Source organism: Xiphophorus couchianus, chromosome 16 (assembly GCF_001444195.1).
Source record: "Xiphophorus couchianus chromosome 16, X_couchianus-1.0, whole genome shotgun sequence".
NCBI lineage: Eukaryota > Metazoa > Chordata > Actinopteri > Cyprinodontiformes > Poeciliidae > Xiphophorus > Xiphophorus couchianus.
Window position 1 is genome coordinate 17,740,198 of NC_040243.1, and position 26,222 is coordinate 17,766,419.

A 26,222-nucleotide genomic window follows, 5' to 3' on the forward strand; every position below is an offset into this window, starting at 1 on the left:
GAATAAAGGGAGGGGACTATTTGATAAGAGGAAAGAGCGATGCAGACGATTTCCGACGTCTGCTCTCTGCCATGGAAATCCTTCACTTCACCCCCGAGGACCAGTCGGCCATCTTTAGAGTCCTCGCGTCCATACTGCACCTGGGCAATGTTTACTTTCAGAAACATGAGGTAGTATTCTAGGTTGATTACCTATTTTGCAGTTATCACCCTCTCTGCATTTTGCATTTACTTACTTTTTAAAGTACTTTGAGTTAAAAACAATTACACTATCCAAATGAGTCTATTAGAAATAATTGTATTTCAGCTTTGTTTCTGTGTATGATACATGGGTTTAACTCTTGCTATTGTCATCAATAGAACATTGATTGGAAAGATGTTGCACCCGTTAAGCTGACATTGAGCTGCCAGTCCGATATTGAATCTTTTTATCAAACACTTTGACAATGCTGCATTCAATTTGCCTCTAGTAGAAACTGGTAATGAAGTCACACCTGAGTTGAGTGTTTTCTACATGAAAGGCAGAAAACCAAAGGGATTTGCCAACTGTTGTGACGCTAACTACTGTCAGTAATTGGTATTTGTCACAAAAAGTACCATCCCGCTACACAATAAGTGTAACCGTGGTGACAAATGGAGGAATATCAGTGAAAGTAAGTGCTAAACATGATTATTAAAAGATGACACAACACAGGCAATAACTGGGTGTTTATTTCAGTCTTACCGTTGGAATGACTTGCAGAAATAAATTTTATTTACTGAGGTGCACTTCCAAGCTCATCTTAAACTGAGATGAGATCAACCACATTAAGGTTGATTTCCCTGCAGCGATTTCTCAACAGATTGAACACATTTTCCCTTTTCCTTGCTGCGCTGGAGGCTGATGGCCAGGAGGTGGCGTCAGTGGTGAGCGCGCAGGAGATCAGGGTGGTGGCAGAACTGCTGCAGATCTCACCAGAAGGACTACAGAAAGCCATTACGTACAAAGTCACGGTCAGTGTCAAACCAGGTTGAATTTTCTGTTTAAGAAGTCTATATTTTATTTCCGGATGTGTTAGAGATGATATGTTCTCCTCCTTTCCTTATAGTTTTGTTATCACTGCTTAACGTTCGACATCTTGACTCCTCTGAAGTAGACTGACTGGTTCATGTGGCAGCCTTGTTGTCTTGCTTACACAGGTGTGGGGACAATGGAAGCATTGTATTGGCCCCAGTGTCCTTTACATAGACACAATTAGATGCATGTGTGTCAACACACACACACCTACACACACACGGAAAATAGACAACAAAAAATAAGTGCTGTCACTGATCCACTCCCATTGTTGTCCGCCTGGTTTTCTTTGTTCTATTTTTTCAGCAATTTCACAATTAACTTGTTTCCTTTTCACAAACAAGTGCATAATTGTGAAGAGAGAAATTTATTTTGTAATTTAAAAAAAAAGATGTCTGAAAAGATTGGGTTTTATTTGTGCTTTGTATTCCCTGGACAGGACTTTATTTGGTATGTCTCGACCGGTTTAGAGACATCTTTATTTTGCAATTCTTCTCTGCAAAGTAGCTCAAGCAGAGTCAGATTACCTGTGAACGTCAACTATTAAATCTTGCTCCAGATCCACAGCTGGATTATGTCTGGACTTTGACTGGGCCATTTTACCACATCATATTACTTTGATCTAAACCAGGGGTCTGAAACTCCAGTCCACGAGGGCCGCTGTCCTGCAACCTTTAGATGTGCCCTCTGCACCACACCTGAATAGAATAATTAGGTCATTAAGGCTCTGGAGAACTGATCTACACAAGGAGGAGGTAATTAAGCCATTTCATTCCAGCGTTTTGTACCTGTGGCACATCTAAAAACTGCAGGACAGCGGCCCTCGAGGACTGGAGTTTGAGACCCCTGATCTAAACAGTGCCGCTGAAAGTGTAGCTGAAATGTTTTACATTTCATTGATGTGCATCACCTGTACATTCTGAATCAAAACAGATACCAATCATCCTCCTCCGCCTCCTGAAACACAAACAGCAACAAGATGCAAATAAATAGATTTATAAATAGACACTTAAGCCTTCTAATGAGATTTTGTCAAAACTTTTTTTATGCCTCATCCATAACCACAAGCAAAACATGGAAGAAAAGTCACATTTTGTCTTTCACTTAAGTCTTTCTTAGTGCTTCTCTGAGAAATTTGAAGTCCACTCATGTCAAATTTCCACAGATAGTTTCAGATAATAGGAAGAAGTCTGATTTTGTCTCCTTTGCAGTAAAGTCAAAGTTAAAACACTTTTCTTCTTTGCTCCAGGTAGATCCTCAAGTAGAAGCTTGCACCTTCTTCAGATCTTCATCACTGTGGAGCCAAACAAAAGTTATAGTTATGAGGCAAACTCTCCCATCCGCTTATGCTTATAAAACAGACGTCACAGGGGGAAATCCATGCTTTATCCTTTGTTTTTCACTTGCACATTGGATTGATGAGCCAAATCATGTGGAAAAAATAGAAATGTTTAGTCAAAAATAAAGGCTTTCCCACAAGCCAGCCTAGTTTATCCAATCCGATCGACTTGTAATCCTCCAAGAAGGAAGTGATGGTGGCGAGAGAGAGAAATCTTATGTCTGCCACCTGCTTATATACACAACACAAGAGCCTTTTGCATTATTCAAACTCTGATTACAAAGGTGCGCATGTAACGGGAGAGGGGTCAGCGCTACCGGCTCTTTCCTCTGGTTGGATTTGTGCGTGCATTGAGAGTCTGTATGTCACAGGTGTCAAACTCCAGTCCTCAAGGGCCGCTGTCCTGCAGTTTTTAGATGTGCCACAGGTACAAAACACTAGAATGAAATGGCTTAAATACCTCCTTGTGTAGATCAGTTCTCCCAGCCTTGCTAATGACCTAATTATTCTATTCAGCTGTGGTGCAGCAGAGGCACATCTAAAAGTTGCAGGACTGCGGCCCTTGAGGACTGGAGTTTGACACCCCTGCTGTATGTGCTGGTCAAGTGGATTTTGGCAAAGGAAGCTCTCGAATCTCAAGGCGCTCTTTATCTGCCGAGTCGATGAGGTGGGGAGTAGAAGTGAGGCGGAAGAGCTAACAGGAAGCAAAGCATGTGATGGAGATGAGGAGGAGGGAATACTAAAAAAAAAGTGGGAGAATAAATGCAGTAAAATAGTGTCCGCAAAATGTTTAAGTTAACTGAAATGCATCAACCCGATCCCTAAATGGGTATTGTTGCTCGGTTTTCTCCCACAGGAGACAATGAGGGACAAAATCTACAGCCCTTTGAGTGTGGAAAATGCTGTTGATGCCAGGTGAGAGAAAAATAGGTGACAAGACCCAACCCTAGTAGTTCACACATAAGCCCCTCCTGATTGTAGAAATTCATTTGGACTTTTTAGAGATGCTGTTGCCAAGATTCTGTACTCGCTTATCTTCCATTGGTTAACCGAGAGGATCAACGCTCAGGTGTACCCTCGCCAACACAGCCTCTCCATCTCTGTTCTGGACATTTATGGATTTGAGGTAGGCGAGTGTTGCAGATTTTGTATTCTGTCGGGGAGAATTAAATAAAAAATGTCAGAAGTTTTGCCTAATTTTCCTTTGCCGAGAGCGGCTACACAGATTTCATGGGAAAAACCCCCAACGTGATGACTCTGATCACAGGAAGTAGCAGCCTGAATTTAGCACAATAGGTTGCTTGTTTTGGATCCCGTTATCACACCAGGCAGACAGTTTCCAGAAGCCATAAATTCAGGGCAGGCTGTGCATAACTCCCAGGTCTAAATGACCTGGGAATATTTTGTCCCATCAGACACAATATCATTAAAAATACTAAACTAAAGAATTACTACAAAGATCTTTGACTTATGTATTTATTCTGTCATCATAGCTCACTGATATATATTAAAAAAACAGCCACACGGGTTAAGAAATCAAGGCTCTGCTAACAATTAGGATATTTTTTTAAAGTAAAAATCTCATGTGTTGTAATAAAAGTTGTACAGTGTAGATTATATTACTTGACTAACTTTGCTTATTCTAAAGTGATCTCAATGTAAAAAATATATATACACATATACAGTATATGACAGTTTAAGGGTTTATTTGAGTTTTGGGAAACCTGCAGCTCATTCAGCACACCGGTCTGCGGAACCACGAACCGCTCTCTAACTTTCCTGTGCTCAACTTTAGAGATCAGATCCTGAATAATCATCCGATCGGAAGATCACATGTGAAGAATCACCTGCTGTGTGTGTTTGTGGCGACAGGATCTGGCCTTCAACAGCTTCGAGCAGCTCTGCATTAATTATGCAAACGAATACCTGCAATTCTTCTTCAACAGGATCGTGTTCAGGGAGGAACTGGTGAGTCGGCGTCACGCCTGCAGGGTGGCTCGATTTCACACACACAGACTTCCTGAGAAACTCAGGTCTTGCAGAAAGCAGCGACTGCATGTGCAGAGATGTAAAACAGATCCCGTCTGAAACATGTGATCCCGCTGCAGGAGGAGTACAGCAGAGAGCAGATCCCATGGCAGGACATCACATTTAACGACAACCAGCCCTGCATCGACATCATCGCCGCTAAGCCTCATGGGATACTGAGGATTCTGGACGACCAGAGTTGTTTCCCTCAGGTGAGGATTGTCGCACCGTGTGCAACATGTACAAAATATATAAATGATCTAAGTGTGAGTCGTGCTACTTTGTTGCCAGGCAACAGACCACACTTTCCTGCAAAAGTGTCACTATCACCATGGCCACAATCCACTGTATGTGAAGCCAAAGATGCCGCTCCCAGAGTTCACCATCAAGCACTTTGCTGGTCGGGTCACCTACCAGGTACTCAGCTGCTCATAGCTCATCATTTAGATATTTCAAACCATCCATCCATCCATTTTCTAACACCCTTGTCCCTCGTGGGGTCAGGAGGGGTGCTGGTGCCCATCTCCAGCTAACTATTTCAAATCAGAATTATGTATTTCAAAAAACCTTCAGCAGTCAAACCACTTGAGCTTTTTTTTTGTCAACTCCAGACATTTTTGTTGCTTTCAACTGAACAGTAACTTTCTTATAATACAAAATGAGTCATTTATAAAAATTTTATTATAAAATTTTTTCACTGTTTCCTAAAGTTGAACAGTGTTTTGGTGCATTTGTTTTCAGATCTTAGGGTCAATGCCTTAAAAGTACCTTTTATTCCATTTACAGCTAAAAATCTTGTATGAAGGCCAAAAAGCTTTATTTTCTCTGAACCGGGCCGGGATCTACTTAGCAGGGAGAGGAGATATTAAGACATTTGTTTGCACTAGATTGTATTTGGGAGTATTTGATTAAAGAGGGCTCAATATTAATACAAATTCTACCTTTTAGATTCATGTCATTTTGTAAAAATACCATGAATCGTGTTTTTCTTTACAAAATAACTGCATTAATGCCCTACTTTGTGTTGGTTTATCACCTTTACAAAAACATTAAAGTTTGAGGTTGTAGCACGAAAAAAACTGGAAATGTGCAGGGGGCATGAATACTTTTCCAAGTCACAAAATGTGGGTCTGTTTATATTTTATCATTTGATAATGCCAGATGTCTCTGATCCAGGTTTATAAGTTCCTTGATAAGAACTACGATCAGGTTCGGCAGGAAGTGTTGGACCTGTTCATTCAGAGCAGAAACAAGGTAAGTCCAAAAATGATGTTTAATTAAAAAGTACACTCAAAGGTCAGTTACTGATAAGTTGCATAAAAGCCGTGCGTTTGTGTGTGTGTTTGTAGATGGTGTCCAGCCTGTTCTTGGCTCACGCAGACACCATGGCTCAGCAGAGAGGAGGAGGCCACATGAGGAAGAGCAGCTCAGTCACCAGGAAGTACCAGCCGCCCACCGTCAGCAGCAAGTTCCAGCAATCGCTGCTGGAGCTCGTGGAAAAGATGGAGAGGTGAAGCGGACCTGCTACTGAAAATGTCAAGGGTCAAATTAACCAAATTAGCTTTAGATTAAAAAGAAAGCGTGTGTGTGTGATATCTTTATAATCTATTCATTCTTTCATTTCAGGTGCAACCCTTTTTTTGTTCGCTGCATTAAGCCAAATAATATGAAGGTACACCATCTCCGTTCTGTACGTTTGAGCTCTTGGCGGATTCACGTGTGAATCAGTGCATTTGTCCAACTGTGAACAGCGGCCAGCCGTGTTTGAGGACGAGCTGGTCAGCAGCCAGCTGCGACACTCCGGGGTCCTGGAGACCATCAGAATCCGCAGAGAGGGCTACCCGGTCAGAATGTCATTCTACGTCTTTCTCTTCAGGTACCAAGGCCTGGATGCGAAGAACCACTGAGATGTGCCTTCAGCAGCACAGAGGAGACATTTTAGCTAAATTATTTGCTAAACGTAAATGTAAGAACTAACTGATGCAAAGTCATGAAGCTCCGACTGCCAAAAATGACAACTTGTTCAAAGACGTTAGACTTTTACGATGTCAGAAACATCTCATAGAAGATGTGCAGTAGAAAAGGTTTGAATTACTCCTGCTTCAAACAACAATACTAATGTTTTAACTCTGGAAGAGTTCAGAAATCAGTATTCAGTGGAGTAGCCAGGAGGTTTTCAGTGGGGTTCAGTGCAGTGGGCTCTTCATTTTTTCCCAGAGCTGTATAATTTGCATGAATGAGAAGGTCCAATAATCACACCGGTTGATATTAAAAACCCTCACCAGGGGTTCTACATTAAATTAAGCTTTTCTTTTTCTCAAACTGGTGAATTTTCTCTCTCAGGTATAAGTCTCTGGTTGGACTTAAACAGCCGCCTCCAGCAAACGGAGAAAACTGTGTGATCATGCTGAGCAAGCTGTGTCCCCTCCGACCCGGGGCCTTCCACATTGGGGTCACGAAGGTGAGAGACGTCACCTCGACAGAGACAACAACCTGGTGCAACCATGTTCTTCTACTGCACATAATGTCTTCATTGCGTCCATCCTTTTTTTTTGTAAGTTTACGCATTGCATTTGAAGGTGACCTTTTTTGTGTGTGTAAATGGCAGCTGTTTCTGAAAGAGGACGTCTACCAGCTGTTGGAGTGCAAACGAGAGCGATGCCGAGAGCTCACCGCGCTCACTCTGCAGCGCTACGCCCGCATGTTCTTCGTCAGGAAGCGATTTGTCGAATTTCGCAACAAGATCATCGGGTTTCAGGCGCACAGCCGGGGCTTCCTTCTCAGGTGAGATGTGACTTAAACATGCTAGCAGCCCCAGCTAAAGACGAGTTTAACAGTGTGAGTGGGGGGGACAGGAGAGCAAAATGAATACATAGAAATAATAATATTACTCAAGTAAAAGAAAAAGGCACAGTGCAGTAAAACTACTCATATAAGTACCTTTTTTCCAAAAAAGTTACTCAATGTAACGAGTACTACCCACTTTTGATTTACTTTGGGTTATTTACAATTTTGTATGAAAATGTGTTAATATATCAGGAAGGTGAGGAGGCAACTGGAAAGGTTTGTTCATTTTTTATTAATTAGATCAGTTTTACTATGACTTAAATTGTCATTTTCCCCTGTAGGAAGCGTTACGTGAAAATGAGGGAGAGTCTGGTCCGGTTCCGCTCTTATGTGCGAATGTATGTCAACCGCAAACAATACATAAAGGTGCATCCACTCTCTTTTCCCATGCAGTGTCATTTGCTTTTTATTTGTTTGGCAAAAACAGAAAGCATTTTATTTTTTGAGAAAACAAATGCAAAAGATTTATTTTCATTTTTTGTTTGTTTGTTTTACATCCGATTGTCATAAATGGAAATAAAAAAGTGTGATTTTTGCGATCTGTTTCCAGATGAAGTTTGAAGCCAAGAGGAAAGTTGAAGAAGAGAGGAGGAAGAGAGAGATGGTAGGATGGATGCTCCCCTAGAACTTACATTACATCTATATAATATACTGTAAATATTAATAAACATGTTTTTTCCCAAATATGTTTTGTAGTGTGCAGGGTTAATCGGTTCTGTTCACTTTAATTTTAGCACACACAAAAAAAACCCTGAACCCCTCTTTTAGGAGCTGACGAAGCGCGAAGTGGTGAATGTAACCCATCTTGTGATTCCTGCAGAACTTGGCGCTCTCCTGCAGACCGCAGCAGGTGGGTAGATGTTCATCTTTCACATTAAGTGTTCATCACATGATGAACCTACTCATAATTTATGCTCTGAGACTCTGACAGCTTGTTAAAGGTGCGTGATCAAGCTGGGTAGGAGCGACAGTAGTTACTAAATAAAACAAAAAGGTGAAAAATACGGACTTTAATGGCGTCTTTGAAGAAGCTCAAAATAACCTGTCTGGTCAGCAGCCTGATGGTGCACGGAGTGTGAACTAATCTTTTTGGCTCTCTGCTGCCTCTGCGTCACCTCAGTCAGGAGGGAGCTGCACGCAGACTGCTTGGCCTTGCTGCAGGCTCCTCACATCCAGGAAGAAGCTCAGCTCACTTTGCCTCTGGACATCAACAACCATCCTTTTTACCGCTACGTACAGGTCCACTTCAGGGTAAGATGTTGATAAACCTTCTCACAAAATGGCAGCCGGATTTTTAACCACAGACTGTAGTCCTGCGCTACTCAACGTCTGTCACGCTCCAGCCACAAACATCAGTGCATTTCGGGATACGGAGATTTTAAATCAACAGACACAGACTAGTGCATAACTCGGCCATAAAAGCACATGAATATGCGTTCCTTTAAACTTTTCTGCTGTAGCTCTGACTGTGTGTTCAGGCGTGTTTACAATCATGAACATGATAAAATATAAATATATTTAATTCACTATCTAAATATGAATATTAAATATTACTGATTAAAAATCATATGTACTATTTAAAGCCCCCTAGCCCTGCCTTACCAGGATTACTCAAACCTCCAAAAGAAAAAATTCATCATGCCAACATCCAAAGAAATTCAGAAACAAATAAGTGAGTTCTTGATGATGACATACCTTTGACCTGTGTGCTTTGTTCTTTGGTCCTCAGTATGTTCGTTGGTTTGTTGACTAATGTTTTTCAACAAATGTATGCAGTCAGAAACATAACAGCTTCAAAATAATGAGATTAAATTAAACTCAGTTGGACTTTATTGAATTTGCAACTGTGGAAGGCAACTTTTTTATTTAGAGATATAAGATTAAAATGGGCTAAAAATAATTTTAATTTGTAAAGAATGCTGATAAAGCACATTTTTGTATCTGTAAAGACACAAAGAAAAAGGCAAAAGTGTGAGATTTTATGAATATTTCTAAAGTTGGGTCTGGTATCAAGACAATACCGGTGGAAAATCTCTCCTTTTAAGGATAAAAACTCTTCTGGATTCGTCAGAGTAGCACCTTCAGTTCAGAGTTATAAAACTTTAACAATTTGTTGTTGCAGGAGCCAAAATTTGGGATGCTAATGGTTCCTCTGGAGTTACCTCTAACCAAAGTGGAGGACGACCTCAAGAGAGAGGCTCTGGAGCTTTTCAACATGGTATTCTGACCAAAAAGAAAAAGAAAAATGCTTTACTATCAGAAACCCACCTGTTTATCATTTTGACTTTGTCCTGGCTTCTTCAGGTTTTGCGGTTTATGGGGGACCCTCACCTGAACGGGGCTCAGGAAAACCTGTTTGGGAATTATGTCATCCAAAGGGGGCTGACGTCTCCGGGTTTACGAGACGAGATCCTGGCTCAGGTCGTCAATCAGGTGTGGAGAAACACGAACCTCGAAAACGCGGAGAGGGGCTGGCTGCTGCTGCTGGCGTGTGCTTCCAGCTTCGCCCCTTCGCCCAAGATGGAGAAACATCTGCTGAAGTGAGAAACCAAACCCAATAAAGTTTTATTTTCAAATATAATGTTAAAATGAAATAAAATGTAAAATTACATTTAAAAATTTTTTTTTAAAAATTCTAAATTTTTACATTTAAAGTAAAAAATTTTATTTAGGTTATCATAGTATGGAGAGCCATTTCAGCTAAAACTAAATAAAGAAATAAATAGGGAAAATAAATAAATAAATGAGTAACATAAATAAATAATTGAGTAATTTACATTTTTATTTCCATTTATATATATTCATTTATTTATTCACGGATTCATTTATTTCCCCTTTGAAAATGAAAAGGGAAAATTGAAAAAGGGATAATTGAAAAATAGGTAAATGAAAAAAAATTATATATATATATATATATATATATATATATATATATATATATATAAAGTTAAAGCCACCGTAACAGGTTTTTTACCTTAATTTTGTAAATCGTTTCTCAGGTTTGTGTCAGATCATGCCCCTGCTGGTTGCCAGGCGCTACTGCAGCACAGACTCATCCAAGCCAATCAGAAGATGCAGCAAAGCTTTGGCTCCTTCCCCGAAGCTGCGCGGACCTATCCGCTGTCTCTGCTGGAGTGGACAGCCAATAGGAAGAAGGCAAACATGGTGCTGCAGGTGTACTGCTTTGATGGTGAGACACAAACAGAAAACATTTATATTTCTTCTCAAGAAAATACAAAAACTCTGCGCGAAAGTCTAAAAGGTGAATAGTAAATCAAATGCATTGTTAGAAATGTGCTTCCGTATATCTACTTTGAAAGTTTAAAATGTATTTTTAAAGCAAATACTCTTAACAGCTGGTTTGAATGCAGCTTGTTATCAACTAATTGAAAGGCCATGTTCAAAGAAAAGAAGACATATCCACCAGCATCACTATTATTCACTATTATTCAGCGAGATCAGTTACAGCCTCATTATCCCGCCATTGATTATTCATCACCAGGTCATATCAGGTGGCTTGAACTCCGCTGGCTTTTAAATGAAGGCATTATCCGGTCTCTACAGAGCTGAAAGTATCTTTAAGAAGAGAAATAAATAAAATAAGGCCACAGCTTTTTTTTTATATTACTGCTATTCTTCTGCAGGAGGATCCTTCCTGTGTCCCGTTCATTCTTGGACCAGCGGGGAGGATTTAGCGGGACATATCCTGCGTCACAGGTGCTAATGGACTTAGCTAATTTGTGTTTTAGGCATTCTTTCAGAAAAACAATGTGCTTCATGTTTATTAAATGTATGGTTTCCCCTGTAGTAAAGATGTGAATTAATCTTCACTTGCAGTAGCATAACATGACAAAAAAAAAAAAATTCAAACCTTTGTTGAAGACTGGTGAGATAAATTTGCTTCTATGTCACACCATGCTTACAACAAGACGTTCCTACACACAATCATGAATGTTACAAAGTGAAGCCTTTATAGAAATTGAAAATACCTTTTATTCAGTGTTTGTGTTTGATTATACTAATTATTTCAACAATGTTAAAATGTATATTCAATATTTTTTTTAGCATTGCAGTATATACTCGTGTATTTGTCTCTAATTCCAAATCCAGATTTTGTGATTTTCACAATTTTACAGAAAATTAAACATTTTCAAATACCAAAAAGGATGTATATTCATACAAGTCAGGGTCCTGAACAACAACAAATTATAACATATGTTAATGTTTTAACTTAGGAAGAGTCCAGAAACCACTATTTTGTGAAATATCCCAGTTTTAACAGACCTTGAAATCCTCTCCACCAGTTGTTGTTGTTGCTTTTGGGCTCAGGTAACAACGTAACTAATTCCTCATGTTGATGCTTGCTTGAATTGAACAGACACAGGAGGAAATGACTATCTAACTACTTTTTTAAAACATATTGTTGCATATAAAAAAAATCTATTGAAATAACTTCATAAGATGTGTTTTTTTTACCCTCCTCTGAGTAAAGGTACTGAAAGGGTTGGTTTATTTCTTTTTTTTTTTTTACAGGGATGCTAATTAATGTGGAGGATGCTGCAGATAACAGTCGGGCATCCGGCATTGTTTTGGTTTTGCAGAGGAGTGTCCGACTGGTGGAGGGGGAGTTCGGTTCTGATGAAGGAGCAGAGCCAGTGGGTGGAGTTAGCCGGCCATGACTACGTGCTGGACCTGATAGCGGACCTGGAGCTTCCTGTGGACTTTCCCAAGCAGAAGAGTTACTTTATCATCAGCACTGATAACCCAGCTAGAGTCAGAGCTAATACCAGCCTGTCAGTCTGCAGAATACACTCAGTAACATCAAATCCAGTAAAGAGAACCTCTGGCATATGGTGGATTGTTCCCTCTCTTTTCCCAGCACCTTGTTGGGCAGCGGCTTTGACTCAGACGAGGAGCTTCCATCTTCCTTTCCTCTCAGCAGCAGACCGGCCTACAGCCTGCCTGACTCTGATGGTTACTACAGTCACGGTGCACAAACACACACTGAGTAGTTCACAGAACGGGGATAAAAAGACGTTTATAGAGAAGACTTGACCTACAGGAGGCTCTATACACAACTGCAGAAACGAATCATCATCACAGTGAAACTTCTTGTCTTTTACTAGTACAAAATATGTTTTTAGGTAAAAATAAGGATGATGATTACACTTTCTCCCTTTTACTTACATATATTTCCATGTTCAGAGTTGACAAATACTGTAATGTAAAAAAATAAAAATCTGAGCACAAGCGAGTTACCAAGTTTCCAGCTCAAGATAGAGGTTCCTTTGTGGCGATGAAATGTCCTAATAGACTGCCACCCTAACCTGTGATTTACAGTGGTCACTCAGCATAAAGTAGTACACCTAACTAGATTTGTCAAAAAAAAAAAATCTTTAGTTTCTATTCAAAATCAATATTTCCTATGGGATTCTACACTACAAAATACGATACATGTTGCTGTATATCGCCAACTTGTTGATTTCATGCCTAGAAAACTTTATGTTTTTCTTAAAAATTACAGCGGTCATACACAATACTAGATCCAGGCGTTTTCGTTTCAAGGTGTATTCATTTTTTTGCCTCAGCTAATCAGAGTAAAACTGCAGCTTTTGTGATCTCAGTTCTATTATTTACTTTGTTTTCATGTTCTGGTTGTCTGTGAAACTCAGCCTTGTGAAAACTTTGGAAATTGTTCTCATGCTCATTGAGATGCTGATTAAAATCTTTTCAAAGGGGGTTTCACCCTTTATTATCCTGCCTGGTTTTCTGTATCCAGCAGAGTCAGACACGTTCAGCGACGGTCAGACTCAGAGAGGAATGGACCGCTACCTGGACAGCCTGTTTGACCCGGTTCTATCAGACGATGGCGTGGTGAGTGTTCACACTGACGACCTGCAAGAGACACAAATAAATTCACTTTCTTCATTGGAGCCTTGATGTCATTTCCTGCAGATTCAAAAGTTTTTGCAACATAACTTTTACACTTATCATTTTCCTTCCACTTTGCAATGATGAACTACATTCTGTTGGTCTTTCACACAAAATCCCAGTAAAACAGGTTGAAGTTGCTAGTGGTGGCTAAATATTGAACAGCTTGCAGGCTGTAAATACTCTTGAAAGGCACTGGCAAGAAGCTGCAGCTGCATTTTCAATAGATTTACGGATTTATCAGTAAAAAAAAAAGATCCTCAAAAACCAAAATGAGAACGCATCATCAGTTTAACCTTACATGCTGAACAAGTAGCCAACTAAAGTCCTGAGGGTGAATGGAAACGAGTGCTGATGGACGGGTGGAACATGTGACCTAACGTCTCTGTTCGTGTATGAACGGGGCAGACAATGAGGATGATTAGGTTTCTGAAGGACTTACCGTATATGATCGCAACAGCGGGCAGAGAACGTTAACATGCAGGTGAACGATTCTCTTCTCACCACAGATTATTGTGTGTAATGAAAAAGAAAAGAAAGGGACACCAGGCAGATTTTTCCTACGTATTTTCATATGTGGCAGCTTGCTAGCTTAGAACATCTTGATTGGGGGAATCTCCAAACTAGAGAATCTGCAAACCAAAGTTATTTTTGCACTAAAAAAAACCCCTTAAAGCTTGAGATGTGTTGCAGAAGTGTATATTTTGTGTCCTAACAAGTGTGTGCCTGTGTGTAGTTGAGCATCTCCTGCAGTGTGTGTGATTGAGCATCTCCTGCAGTGTGTGTGGTTGAGCATCACATACAGTGTGTGTGGTAGTACCTGGAGAGTATTCAGTTCCTGCGGCTCCACTCGCTCTCTCAGCGAGGGTCTGAATCATGCAGCACTGTACGTCTCGTGGTCTCTTTCCTTTTAATCCTGTTCTCTCTTTCGTTTAAACTCCAGTTTTTCACCGTCTGCAAACATTTTTTGTTGTTGCTCTGCCCGATCCAAATGACCTTTCTGTCGGCAAGAACATGGAAAAGGCCGCCTTGTCTACCAGAATGAAGGGAGGAGGAGGCGTGGGCGTCGCAGGGGAAGGCCGTGGAGAGGGGCAAGCGACTCCCACCCGGCCTTATCCGCCGGGGATTCGTCCTGGAGGTGAAACTCTGAACCTTCCCTCTAATTTCTGTGTAGTTTCTGTTCTGACTGCAGGCTATTTCTTTAATTTGTATTTCCTCCGCATTTATTTTATTTTATTTTTTTACATTTCTGTCCATAGCTCTTCTTTTATGTTGACAGTGTTTATCTTGGTGTGAATCCTTGAGACTTTAGTAAGATTCCTAACTATGAATGCTTCAAACTAACTAGTTCTCTAAGTTGATTTCTCTTAAGTCTCATGCAAAGGAAATTTTATAATACATTATAGTGATTTTGTTTTTCTTGTAAAGGTTGATAAACTCTGTAGGGCTGTTTAAAGATTCAGGTCCTCGGATCAACACTCCTAATCTGGCGATTAGGAGCCACAATGAGCACCAACCTCATTCATAATGCATCAATAGTCATCCACTGCAACAACAGGTGTTTTTAAATGACATGGCTATTGTTTCACTCCTAGTTTCCACATTTTTATTAAGAAAATAATTTTATTCCTATTAGGGCTACTATCTTTACTCTTCTCATTTGTGTCTACTTCTTTGTCATTGCAACTTATAACTCATTCACGAGTCATCTTGTATAATTATTGGATAATTGGTGGTCAGAAGATGCAGAAAGTGAAGAAAACTGAATATATTATCAACTTAAAGTATAACTAGGGTTAACAAGTGATTGCTGTCTCTGTGTGGGGATTAATTGTGCCCTGCAAAAGTATTTAGTAGTACACAGTTGGGAAATTTTATGCTCTAAACATACAACCAGAGCAGCAATTGGCTGGTTTAGACTGAAAAATCTTTATGGGTGAAAAATAGGCTAGGCTAACATCCAAATAAGGATTTGTGGCAAAATTAACTTTCACATCCAACCAGCTTGACTTCTGAAGAAGAATAAACAACAATTCACTTTGGATAGACGGGCAAACTGGATTTAAATCACCAATTCAGTTCAGTTCAATTCAGTTTGTAAAGCATCTATTCCCAATACATGCCAAAGCAGCACCATCAGTTGTTCACTCCTTTATAAGTTGGTGTTGGAATTATTTTTTTTGTTTGTTTATAGGAATATTTAAATCTCTGTCATGTCTCTAAAATGTAGATTGATTATTTTACTGCGGATTAAGGCACTGAATACCTGTAACTATCCACCAGTGCTCCAAAGCTGCAGTAGAAAACATTCACTTGACTCTGATCTTGTTCTCTACCCGGTGCTCTTGAAGCTGTCCCAGTGCTCCCAGTGGCCGGAGGAATGATGCCCCCCAGGCCAGTCCCCTCCCACCACCATCGCCAAGAACGACACCAGCAACAAGAGGAAGAGCCGCAGCAGCCCGAGTACCATCAATACAACCGTCCCCAACAGCCCTACCCTTCACCCGCCTCCCCCACTCCCACTCCTGCCACTCGCGTAGCGCCCACTCCTTTGCCCACTCGCGCCCCTGCTTCAGTGCCCACAGCTGCCCAAGCAGCTGCGAGGGAAACGGATGCGTCGTCTTATATCGGGGGCGTCCCGGGCCTGCCGGGGATGCCTGCTTTCCCGACTGTGCCAGCGGTCCCAGGCTTACCTGTGATGACAGGTGTGCCAGGTATAAGGAGAACGAGGCGTGTGGCTTTCCAGCATGTGTGGCCTAAAACGAGTGGGCATGGTGGACTTCACCTCTGGCTCGGAATGAAAGCTTTAGTCATAATTCCTGCCTTTCTAAAGCAGTTCCAAACTTCCAGTGTGTTTTGTTGCAGTGAAATAAATGCACGCTCTGCATTTTACTTTGATATCATTGCATCGTTGTTGTTTCACCGTAGATTTCTTCCTCGTTTTCCTCAGGATCGGAGCAGGTGGTGCTGACGCAGCAGCAACAAGCCATCATCAACCAGCAAGCTATCATTCTGGTGGGAATCATTTAATGTTGCTGTTAATTCCCATACTGCAGTTACACAAAGTGAATAATTATAACACTTTATTAAGAAAAAAAAAAGGTTTTGCAAAAAATATGGCCAGACTCAGTCAGGGAACCAATGGAAGATGGAACAGGAAAAGAAGAAATGTTTTTTTGTGTGTTTTTCTGGTAAGAAAACTGTAAATAAGGCAAATTAATTATGATAAATGTCAAGCAAAAATGATCAAATGAAGCAGAAATATCTGCATAATACCCAACATAAAGCAGAAAATTTACTACAGCATCCTATAGAAATAAATTACCATTCAATCTATAACTCACAGTTGTAAATTAATATCCTGGACGAGCCCCAACAATTGCCATAATACTGGGGAATTACATTCAATTTGTTGTAAATGTATTATTGTTATGATAAAAACGTTTGACAAGTTGCAAAACTGACAAACCCAAACCATTATTCAAAATGAATGAGATATCTTCATCTAAAGCAGTGGTCCTCAACCTTTTAATTACTGCGGACTGGTCAAGACTTGGCAATTTTGCTGCGGCCCGGGGAGCGGGGCAACAGATAATGCATGTTGGTGTTCCTGCTGAAGCCTTTTTTTTTTTTATTTGCCCCGATTTTCCCTTTACGACAATCTTACAACGTCCTGCAGTGTGTGGTGTGTTACGTGGTGGTGTGTTGAATATGCCCGATCTAAAATGGGGCATATCGGGCTTGACGTGTTGCTTTTTGAGATATTTTAGCCTACTTCATGTTGTCAGACAGTTTCTATCTAGGTGATTTCTTCATATTGATGGCGAAGAAGTAATTGAGCCTCGGCCAGTAAAAACTGATTTAACATCTAGGTTCAATTGAAAAGAAAAAACAAAATGAACTTTACATTTCACTTCCTACAAAACAGCAAACCCGTAATTCCTAATGTCAATCTGGTGCAGGCGCAGCAGATGACCATGCAGGCCATGGCGATCCAGCAGCAGATGTTGTCGTCCTTCCCTCCTGTTGCTCCAGCCCCCAAGACGCCACCACCGCACCACTACGCAAACCCGCCGCAGCGCTCACACACACCGAGCCCTGTGAGTAAACACATCCCATTATATGCTGATTTCATCAACTTTCAAATATCATCTTGGTTCTTGTTTGTCTGCAGTCCAAAGAGAGCAGCGAGTCGCACAAGTCCAGTCCTGCTGCCGTCCAGCGGAAAACAAGTAGGTCTAGTTGTTATTATATTCTGCAAATATAGACGGTAAGCTTTTTTGGTATTTTTTCATTTTGTTGGTGTATTTTCCAGGTACGACACGTGGGCCGCCTCCTGAGGATGTCGTCCGGTCCAGTGTGAGCAACACGGAGCGAATCGACCCGAGCCACGACATCAAAGACATAATCAAGCAGCACCAGCCTGCAGGCACAACATCCTCAGCTGGGTCTCCAACTCAAAGGTAGAGCACTGGGTTATGCCAACCCAGATATCCTTATTAAATGAAATTTTTCTCATCCTTACATGCTTCAAGAATGCTGAGAAGGAATCGGTTAACAGATTGTTATACTTTCGTTTCTTGGGATTTTCTTTCAATCAGATTTAAACTTATTTTTTATAGAATAGAATAGAATAGAATAGAATTACTTTATTCATCCCAGCAGGGAAATTATTTCGCAGTTACAGCAGCATAGAGACAAGACACACAACAACCACCACTGAGTAGCAATGTAGACAAAATAAAATAAGAATAAAATATAACATGCTGTCAATATAAAAAGCAGCTTAGAGCAGTCCTTGCAAGGATTCAAAATGCAGAACAGAATGTATATGTAAATATATGTACAGCAAGTGTGCCACAGTGCAGTTGTGCGAAATTGGACTGATTAGTGCAGACCAGTGATTTAGCTTTTATTGTACAGTGAGATGGCATTCACCTGAATCTGTCAGATCTAAAAACAGTGTTTAGTTGAGGGATTTTTTAGTATATATAAAGAAGGTGTATGATAATCTGGTATGTATTCATCGTTATTTTCTTGTGCGTGCAGAAAAAGTGACGGGAAGAAGTTTGCCAAGAAACCTGACCCCCATGATGAAGCTATGGAGATCCTGAAAGATCAAATGGCAAATCCCCCGCAACCGGTAAATCGCAACCCCTAGAACATTTTGTACAAGATTAACTCTACAGTAAGGTATTAAAAGTTAGCAAGAACATGGACAATCTCTGGAGCTTATTGATGACATCTTTGGGGTTCCATATTAGGGTGTGACAGTTCCAGGGCAGCTTTATCGTCATGGTGTCGGCACATCAGAGTCCTGGGTGGTGCATATTTACCCTGTGGGGTTAGCATGCATCTCCCTGGCTTGGTCGCAAGAGAATATATTGCAGGACTAGCTACAATGCTGGCAGATGTCTAACTCCTTTTTTGCAACGTCCTGGGCATTGCGTTGGGCATCTGGTCCGACTACAACATGAACGATCTCACCAGGTAGCTACAACAGATATCAGTGCTTTTCAAACCAAAAAAATGTCCTTTGCCCATAAAAATGGGAGCATCCTAGACTTCCAGTAGGCGAAATTCACTCACGCCTCCAAATTACACATTGGGCTTGGTTGTACCAAAGAAAGTTGTGAGTTTTTCAGGATGTAGTTTAAATACAAAAATTGCCCTGTTTACCATATAAAATGCTGCTGGCAACATATGGGGTTTATAGTGTTATATTTGATCAAAAATAAAAACAAAATTCAGCTTTAAAAGCCTAGCTGTGTTTTGGTCTCAGTGATCAGCAAACAGAAACAGATTTACGGGCTTTTGCGTACCTGATACTTTCTGACAGCAGTACCTACAGCTAGCTCAGGATCGCATGCGTAGTGGTACAGATTTCTCTACATAGAATCTTCTTTCAACTGTGTGCTGATGGTAGATGAAAGCAATGATGGCATTTCCTCCCCGGCAGTCAGGAGAATAGTGTATGTGCAGAATCCTCCATAGAGAAAGCTATAGATTGTAAGAAGTGTAAGGAAACATTAATGCAGATGTGGCGTCTGTGGTTGTATACCACCTGTGGTAGGATACAGAATAAACGACGGCGGGAAAAAATATTTGGAATTGTCAAGTACTAAGAGTGTGGCAGTATTATGATTGTCACTGAAAGAGATTTTCCAACTTTGCTGCGGTTGAGCAAAGTTGGAATGATTGTAGAAGTTTTGGGAACCATAATCTGGTGTGAAGGGGGCCTAATCTACTTGAACACCAACTAGCTGCTACTTGTCATTTCCTGATGCTCAGTCACAAAAGAAGCCTCTGCCCTCCCAACCTAAGGAAGAGGAAAAAGTAAAAGCTGTCAAGGTTGCCAAGCCTCAACCTGCAGAGTCTGCAGCCAGCTCCATCATGATCCCATCCCATCCTCCAGGTGAGCTTTTCCAAAAACTAGACATTGAAATAAACAGAAAAATATGCTGCACATTTTGCGCTCGCAGAGTTTAACGTAAAGAGGAAATCTGGTTGGACTTCATTAATGTGTCTCTCCAGTCTCTAGAGATTTACCAGTGGAAGAGGAGAATATTCAGACTCAACTCCATAGCAGAACCAGTGATGAATATTACACCTACTCTAATGTCCCCTGGAAACTCTTCATGAGGAAGGAGGTGGCTTCAAGATCTTTTCTCCTCTCAATTTATTTGCATTGCGACTAAATGCTTTGAGAGATGGGAATAATGAACACTTAATGCCACATTTTGTGTCTCTGTGATATTTACTTGTCTTGCTGTCATTATTTTTTGTCTTGATGCAGGTTTTCTACCCCAAAGAGAACTTGAATAACCCTCTGATCCTGGACCTAATTTTCAGACAGGTCGGCCAAAGGAATTTGTGAACATTAACAGACAGTGTGTCAGTTTTTTGTCACAATATATCTGTGTAATTGTTTAAGTTTAATTTCAAATTGAAACAGGCTCGTGTGATACTTTAATGAGATGTGGGATATTGAAGAATTACAAATTATTAATAATAAATAACCAGACATGGAGCAGTGGTTAGTCCTGTTCCCTTGCAGAAAGAAGGTTCTGCGTCCAAATCCATGGCCGTGTCTTTTTCTGCCTGGACTTTGCATGCTCTCCCTGTGCATGCATGAGTTTTCTCCAGGTACTCTTATTTATTCCCAAAGTCCAAAAGGGTACTCCAAATTGCTATTGGTTATAATTTAGTGTGTTTGTTGTTTTTTGCGTGTTTCTGCATTGCTCTGTGATGGACCCGTGCAGAAAGTTCTCCATTCTCTGGACCAATGACCGCTGGAGATAGGCTTTGATCTGCCTCCTTGGCACTGCAACAATAAACTCTTGCCGATGATGGATTTGTTGATTTTTAAGTAATTACTCAGATCGGGGTGAAGTTGTGCAGGATTACTTCTAAAATAGCAAAAGAGTATTATTTAATCCAGTACCTGAGAGTATTTGACAGTTTGACACAACCTTTGTAGTGGACACCACAAACATGTCAAAGAAGGTGATATGATCATAACTAAGCTTTTAGACCTACATGTGGAAGAAAACAAACACCGTCTCTGCAGCGAAACATGCTAATGGCGGCATCTTGCAAGGTAATGCATGTTTTTGTCTCTCTTTTGCAGATCGTACACGATACCTTTTCCGAAGCCTGTGTCCGCATCACTCAGGAAGAGAGACAGAAGATGAAAGACCTTTTCAGTAAAAAAAACCTAACAAAGTAAAGCTCAAACACATATCAAACATTTCTCTTCGGATAAAACTTTGAAGAGCCCATCTTCTTTTAACAGCGGAGGACAAAGTGGATCAGGCTTCAGGAACGCATGACGAAAGCGTGAAGAAAAAAGTGGTGGCCATGGCCAAAGACTCTTGGGAGATCTACTTCTCCCGCCTCTTCCCCGCCTCTGTGAGTTCCCCAAGTCTGCGTTCCTCCTTCTTTTGCCTCGTACGAGTATCGGACCACAGTTGCATGTATTCAGGCTGCGGTTAATGCGTGTGTGTGCTTTTCAGGGCAGCGTGGGAACGGGAGTGCAGGTCTTGTCCGTGTCGCATAAAGGCATCAAGCTGCTGAAGCTGGTGAAGAGCGGCTCGACCGCTTCAGACTATTTCAGGGTGTTGAGGCCTTACAGGTGAAGTTAAATTTTGGATTAGTGATTGAAATTTGCAAAGGTTTGCAAGAAACATCTGTTGCATTAAAGCATCAGCCACACCTAAGTTGTAAATTACAGTATTATCCAACCAATGCTGCTAACACTGCAGGTCATGCCCTCGTTTTTACCTATAAATTCCAGATGTTACGAGTGTATTGCGAAAATCTATGGTCCTTAAGACTCCGGAGGACAGCTGGAAGGAAATAATGTGGGTCAGAACAAACTGATCTTCTGTCCTAAGGGACAGTTGGGTGGTTCCTAAGTTAAAGTATTGCAGGGAATGTTCTTCTTCTGCAGGTTTTCAGGATTTAGTGAAAAAAAAAGCACATCATTTTTCCAATTCTAGGATTTTTCCCATCAATGCACAATAAAACTTACTTGTTTTTTTCCAAGTGCAAAAACTATTCAAAAATAAGCTGTATGCACACAGATTTGTGTACAAACACACAAACCTGATTCTAAACTATTATTATTCTCTCACTAAATGTACAAACTATGATTTAGCACCTAGTCAAAACTCCTTCATCACGAATATTTTAGGTTTTTTTTGTAAGTCTTCATCAATTTCTCATATGGTCAAGGAGTTTTTTTAACATAACATTTCTTTGTTCGTTTTGAATGTAAGATTACTTCACTATTAGCAGGGCGTGGTTTGAGCTAGGCTTCAGCAGTCAGACCGATGTTTGACTCTGGAACCTTTTACACAATAACTGCACGGTTCCCAAATCTTGTTGCTGTAAAATATAAAATCATTGCATTGCCACCATTTTGTTTGATGATTAATGCATGTCTGCGCCAAATGAATGTATTTGCTTTTCACCAAACGTGGTCAAATATCTCTATTTTGGTCTCACCTGTCCAAAAAGCATTGTTGCAGAAGTCTGGTAGTTCATTGAGATGAAACTCTTTACGTAAAGCACAACCATAAAACATCATATATATAATTATCACTGCAAAACAAGGTAAATCACAATCTGTAAAATAGAGTAATATTGGCAAAACAGTGCAAATAAAAAATGTTATTGAGACAGGCTGCCTTTCAGACAAAGCCTTATAAACATTCCCAGATTAATAACCTGCAACGGTTGGTACTTTAATGTCATTTTTGTTGTCTTTTTCTCTTGACATTGTATGGCTTTAGGCTCTAGACCCAGAAACTACCAACACTACTGATTTTATAAACATGCCGTCACCTTCTGATTATAAATCAATGCATTTATTAGCAGCACTTCCACACTGAAGATCTATGAATGCGTGTACTTGCCATTCTGGCTTCTTCAATAATAAACAGTTTAAATAATTTCAGTACCTGGTCTTCACTAGATCATGTTTATTGTATCAAGAGTTTTCCTACAGCGTACTACAGATATGCTGGAAGCAGTTCTAAGCAATGAAATAGAAAAATTAGATCACTTAAGAAGAATCTTGACCTGCTTTGACGTTAACCTGACTTCCTGACCTTTGACTCCCTGTGCAGCTACTCGGACATCCTGTTTGTGTCTATCCCGTCGAAGAACATGCTGGAGTTCAACTTGACCAATGAGAAACTGATTCTGTTCTCCGCCAAAGGGCCGCAGGTCAAACATATGATCGACTACTTCCTCACGGAGCTCAAGAAGGTCAGAGAGACATTTTTCACCGCTCACTGCATGTCTGTCTTTTGAGTTTGCATTGTTTCTCTCTTTGAACTAGTAGCGCTATTTCCGATGGACTGACATGGTAGTTCAATGTTTTTATTGCTAATGCATAATTGTAAAGCGGAAGGATTTTCAAATATCAAATACATTCTTACTCAACCTCTCACCTCTCTGACGTACCTAATTAGTAAATCTAACCGTGTGCAATTTCTCAGGACTCAGAGTACATGGTGGCGGTGAGGAATTACATCACTGAGAACAGGAATCACCTCAGCTTCCATAAAGGAGACATCATCCGGCTGCAGCACATGGATGGGCTGGAACCTGGTGAGAAACTTGGTGTAGACATAAGAACAAATATATAAAAGTCTGGTTGTACTGCATGTTCTTTGTGCTTTTTTTTAACCTGATATATCATTTCTATTTAATTCTGTTTGCAACAAAATATGTCGTCATCATTGTTTGTGTGTGGATTTGTGTGCAGGAAAACAATATGGCTGCATTGTGAGGAAAACTGTCATGCTTCTGGAGGAGCTGAAGAGGGACACACCAGAGTTTGGTGGGTGTGGCATAACTTTGTCTTTCCTGTGTGTGTTTGGTGAATATATTTTCGGCTATCATATGACCTGTTTTGCTCTTCTAGTTTTCCATTTCAAAAATTTTTTAAATCAAATTTATTATATTTTTTCCTAAAAGTAAAAAAAGCAAAAATAATATATTTTCAGTTCATTCCTGTTCCTTCTGCTCATTTGTTGTGACCCTTTTTGTTTTCGGGAGACTTTAAATATATATTTCATGTTTCCGAATGAAACAGGTTGGCGTTTCGGGGCTGTTTTTGGAAGGTCGGGTGTGTTTCCCAGCGATTACGTCCATCCTGTAGCTGCTCCTGACTTCCTGTTTCTGCCAGCGGAGCGTGCGGAGCCCCGCGACAGGCACGGACGGGTTGCCGCATCAGCTGCCGTTGCTGTGGCGATGGGCTCGGCTGTAGCCGCCCACGAGCTCGAGCTCTCCACAGAGGTGCAGACTAGGATTCTGTCCTCAGATTATACTCCCAAATTGCACTGCACAAATACACTTTTGGGTTAAAATTCTGATTCATTTTTGTGTGTGTCAGGTCATGAACGAGATGTATGGGGACAGCTGGAGTGTGGAAATGGATGATCTGCCTCTGCACAGCAATCAGTATTTAATGACTGAGTTTGCCAAGAAGTACTTCAGAGAAGCCCAGAGGAGCAGGAGGTCAGGCAGATGCACTCCAACACATGTTCAGCCAAAATAGAGCCAGAATCAAGCCCCAATTTTACATCTGATAAATAAACATGGCCGACTGTTCTGCTGTTTATCCGTCACAGTGATCAGAAAGCCAAAAAAGGGAAGGAGGCCAGAGATCCTGCTGATATGGTCAAATTCTCCAAGGTGATTCTACTGACCCTGCTCAACTCACACTTATGTTTAAACTTGTGCAGTTTGTTGCATTATATCATAAAGATCAGGAAAGAAAAAGATCATCCATTGGTCCTGCATGACTGGTTGAAGGATGTGGCTGATTATGCACTCCATTTTTACTCAGAAGGTAAAATAAAGTCCGAGTTTTACCCAGCTACCCCAATTGCAAAATTCAACATGGCCTCCCTTTTTACAAAACATGGTTTATTTGCACTTCCTACATTATGTATCTCATGAAATTAGTCATAAACACAGTACTCTACAGGTTGTCCCAGTGAAGATGTTGCCACAGTGTTTGAAGGTTCAAAATACACAAAAATATATTGGTTATTATTAGCTTGTATTGCTAATAGTAGTTGATCATCGGCACATTTCTCCATGTTTTGTTTTTAGTCTCCAATCCATGAGTCTCTGATTGACTTCTCTGACAGCGGGATGAACAGAGTGGCTGCTGATATCTCTATAGGTAAGAACAGAACTGACTGGAATGATGGAAATCTGTTGGGAACCTTGGCATAAACTTTAAATTATGATTGAAGTTGAGATATACATGTTTAGCGTCTCTAGTTCATTTGTGGTTTTACAGTTTCAAGACTATTCCCAGGATTACATTCACTGTCACATCGTGAATTTGAAATAATTGTTAATGTTTTTGTTTCATCATGTTTGTGTTACTGCGATTATGTTACATGTCTTAGCAAAACGATTCACAGCGCTGCTGCCAGGCGTCTGACAAAATCATCCAAGCGTGATTGGATGATCACGCTTGATTGGGGCCTTGGAATCGCTTTGAATCAGTCCTGATGCAACCACACTATTTGTGAAGCAGTTTAGATTATTTTTATTATTTTTCTCACAAGTGCTTTGTAAATGAAGTTTTATTTTTTTTCCCCCCAGCTATTATGAAGTTTATGGGAGATTTTCCAATGAAAGGCCAGACTGAGCAGGACCTGGTGGCTACTACTCTAAAGGTATCATTTTTGTTGTAATAAATTCTCAATAAACTGCATTTAGGAGCATTTTCTGAGCATCATTTATATATTCATTGGTCACTGCAGTTAAGTAGCGACCACGGTCTGACAAAGGACGAAGCCTACTGCCAAGTGATGAAGCAGGTCACTAACAACACCAGTTCCAAACAGTAAGACCTCCAGTCCTCACAGGTTACCCTCAGAGATGGGGTGATTGAGTAGCTATAAGTATGTGTGTGTTTCCTGCAGGGATAGTTGCCAGAGAGGATGGAGGCTGCTGTACATCCTAACAGCTTTTCATCGCTGCTCCGACGTCATGAAGCCGTTTCTGCTGAGGTTCCTGCAGGATGCCTGCGACAGCCCTGGGATGCCATACCAAGGTATGCAACCGATTAATTCATGTTCCATCACATCAGACTAAAAGGCTGCACTAAGATGCTAAAAATTTACCACAACATGGACGATCTCCGTAGAACCTTGATAGCTGGTATGAACTAAGGATACAGTAGACACCATTTCCATGAAAACTGCCAGACTTTTTCGACAATTAAAGCATCTCTCTGCTGTAATATGCTTGTGGCGGCTCATTACATGGATGACAGAATATCAGTACCACAGACGACCACATGTAAAAGTAAATTTTACATGTGTTCGGGGTGAACCTCCATGGTTGGCCATCCAAACATCTGGAGAATGCTTGTCTACATGCCAACCTCACTGACCCAACTGACAGTCCTCCAAGAACTTTATTGAAATGTTTTTGCAAAGACAAAAACACGTCCAGTTCTGCCTCCGCTCCAGGTGCAGCCAAAGGG

The 26,222-nt window shown here is 40.7% G+C and overlaps 1 protein-coding gene across 1 annotated transcript in view; it reads left to right on the forward strand.

Annotated features, from left to right (window-relative positions):
- Window positions 1–26,222, forward strand: part of myo15aa (myosin XVAa) — a 43,967-nt gene that overhangs the window by 10,166 nt on the left and 7,579 nt on the right. Inside the window, exons 11-57 of the mRNA XM_028041503.1 lie at window positions 9–173; window positions 879–992; window positions 3,249–3,307; window positions 3,395–3,518; window positions 4,265–4,360; window positions 4,501–4,632; window positions 4,712–4,837; window positions 5,597–5,674; window positions 5,770–5,930; window positions 6,047–6,092; window positions 6,172–6,296; window positions 6,764–6,881; window positions 7,029–7,204; window positions 7,549–7,633; window positions 7,818–7,871; window positions 8,036–8,117; window positions 8,388–8,518; window positions 9,390–9,485; window positions 9,572–9,807; window positions 10,267–10,457; window positions 10,912–10,984; window positions 11,869–12,060; window positions 12,147–12,256; window positions 13,047–13,141; window positions 14,210–14,336; window positions 15,550–15,912; window positions 16,149–16,213; window positions 17,161–17,298; window positions 17,373–17,430; window positions 17,514–17,661; window positions 18,248–18,341; window positions 19,490–19,613; window positions 19,733–19,848; window positions 19,995–20,054; window positions 20,829–20,904; window positions 20,994–21,109; window positions 21,214–21,332; window positions 22,831–22,972; window positions 23,206–23,317; window positions 23,475–23,549; window positions 23,805–24,007; window positions 24,105–24,229; window positions 24,343–24,406; window positions 24,830–24,902; window positions 25,334–25,407; window positions 25,495–25,577; window positions 25,657–25,787. Of these exons, the coding sequence (XP_027897304.1) occupies window positions 9–173; window positions 879–992; window positions 3,249–3,307; window positions 3,395–3,518; window positions 4,265–4,360; window positions 4,501–4,632; window positions 4,712–4,837; window positions 5,597–5,674; window positions 5,770–5,930; window positions 6,047–6,092; window positions 6,172–6,296; window positions 6,764–6,881; window positions 7,029–7,204; window positions 7,549–7,633; window positions 7,818–7,871; window positions 8,036–8,117; window positions 8,388–8,518; window positions 9,390–9,485; window positions 9,572–9,807; window positions 10,267–10,457; window positions 10,912–10,984; window positions 11,869–12,060; window positions 12,147–12,256; window positions 13,047–13,141; window positions 14,210–14,336; window positions 15,550–15,912; window positions 16,149–16,213; window positions 17,161–17,298; window positions 17,373–17,430; window positions 17,514–17,661; window positions 18,248–18,341; window positions 19,490–19,613; window positions 19,733–19,848; window positions 19,995–20,054; window positions 20,829–20,904; window positions 20,994–21,109; window positions 21,214–21,332; window positions 22,831–22,972; window positions 23,206–23,317; window positions 23,475–23,549; window positions 23,805–24,007; window positions 24,105–24,229; window positions 24,343–24,406; window positions 24,830–24,902; window positions 25,334–25,407; window positions 25,495–25,577; window positions 25,657–25,787 (5,551 nt within the window). The remainder of the gene's footprint in view (window positions 1–8; window positions 174–878; window positions 993–3,248; window positions 3,308–3,394; window positions 3,519–4,264; window positions 4,361–4,500; window positions 4,633–4,711; window positions 4,838–5,596; window positions 5,675–5,769; window positions 5,931–6,046; window positions 6,093–6,171; window positions 6,297–6,763; window positions 6,882–7,028; window positions 7,205–7,548; window positions 7,634–7,817; window positions 7,872–8,035; window positions 8,118–8,387; window positions 8,519–9,389; window positions 9,486–9,571; window positions 9,808–10,266; window positions 10,458–10,911; window positions 10,985–11,868; window positions 12,061–12,146; window positions 12,257–13,046; window positions 13,142–14,209; window positions 14,337–15,549; window positions 15,913–16,148; window positions 16,214–17,160; window positions 17,299–17,372; window positions 17,431–17,513; window positions 17,662–18,247; window positions 18,342–19,489; window positions 19,614–19,732; window positions 19,849–19,994; window positions 20,055–20,828; window positions 20,905–20,993; window positions 21,110–21,213; window positions 21,333–22,830; window positions 22,973–23,205; window positions 23,318–23,474; window positions 23,550–23,804; window positions 24,008–24,104; window positions 24,230–24,342; window positions 24,407–24,829; window positions 24,903–25,333; window positions 25,408–25,494; window positions 25,578–25,656; window positions 25,788–26,222) is intronic.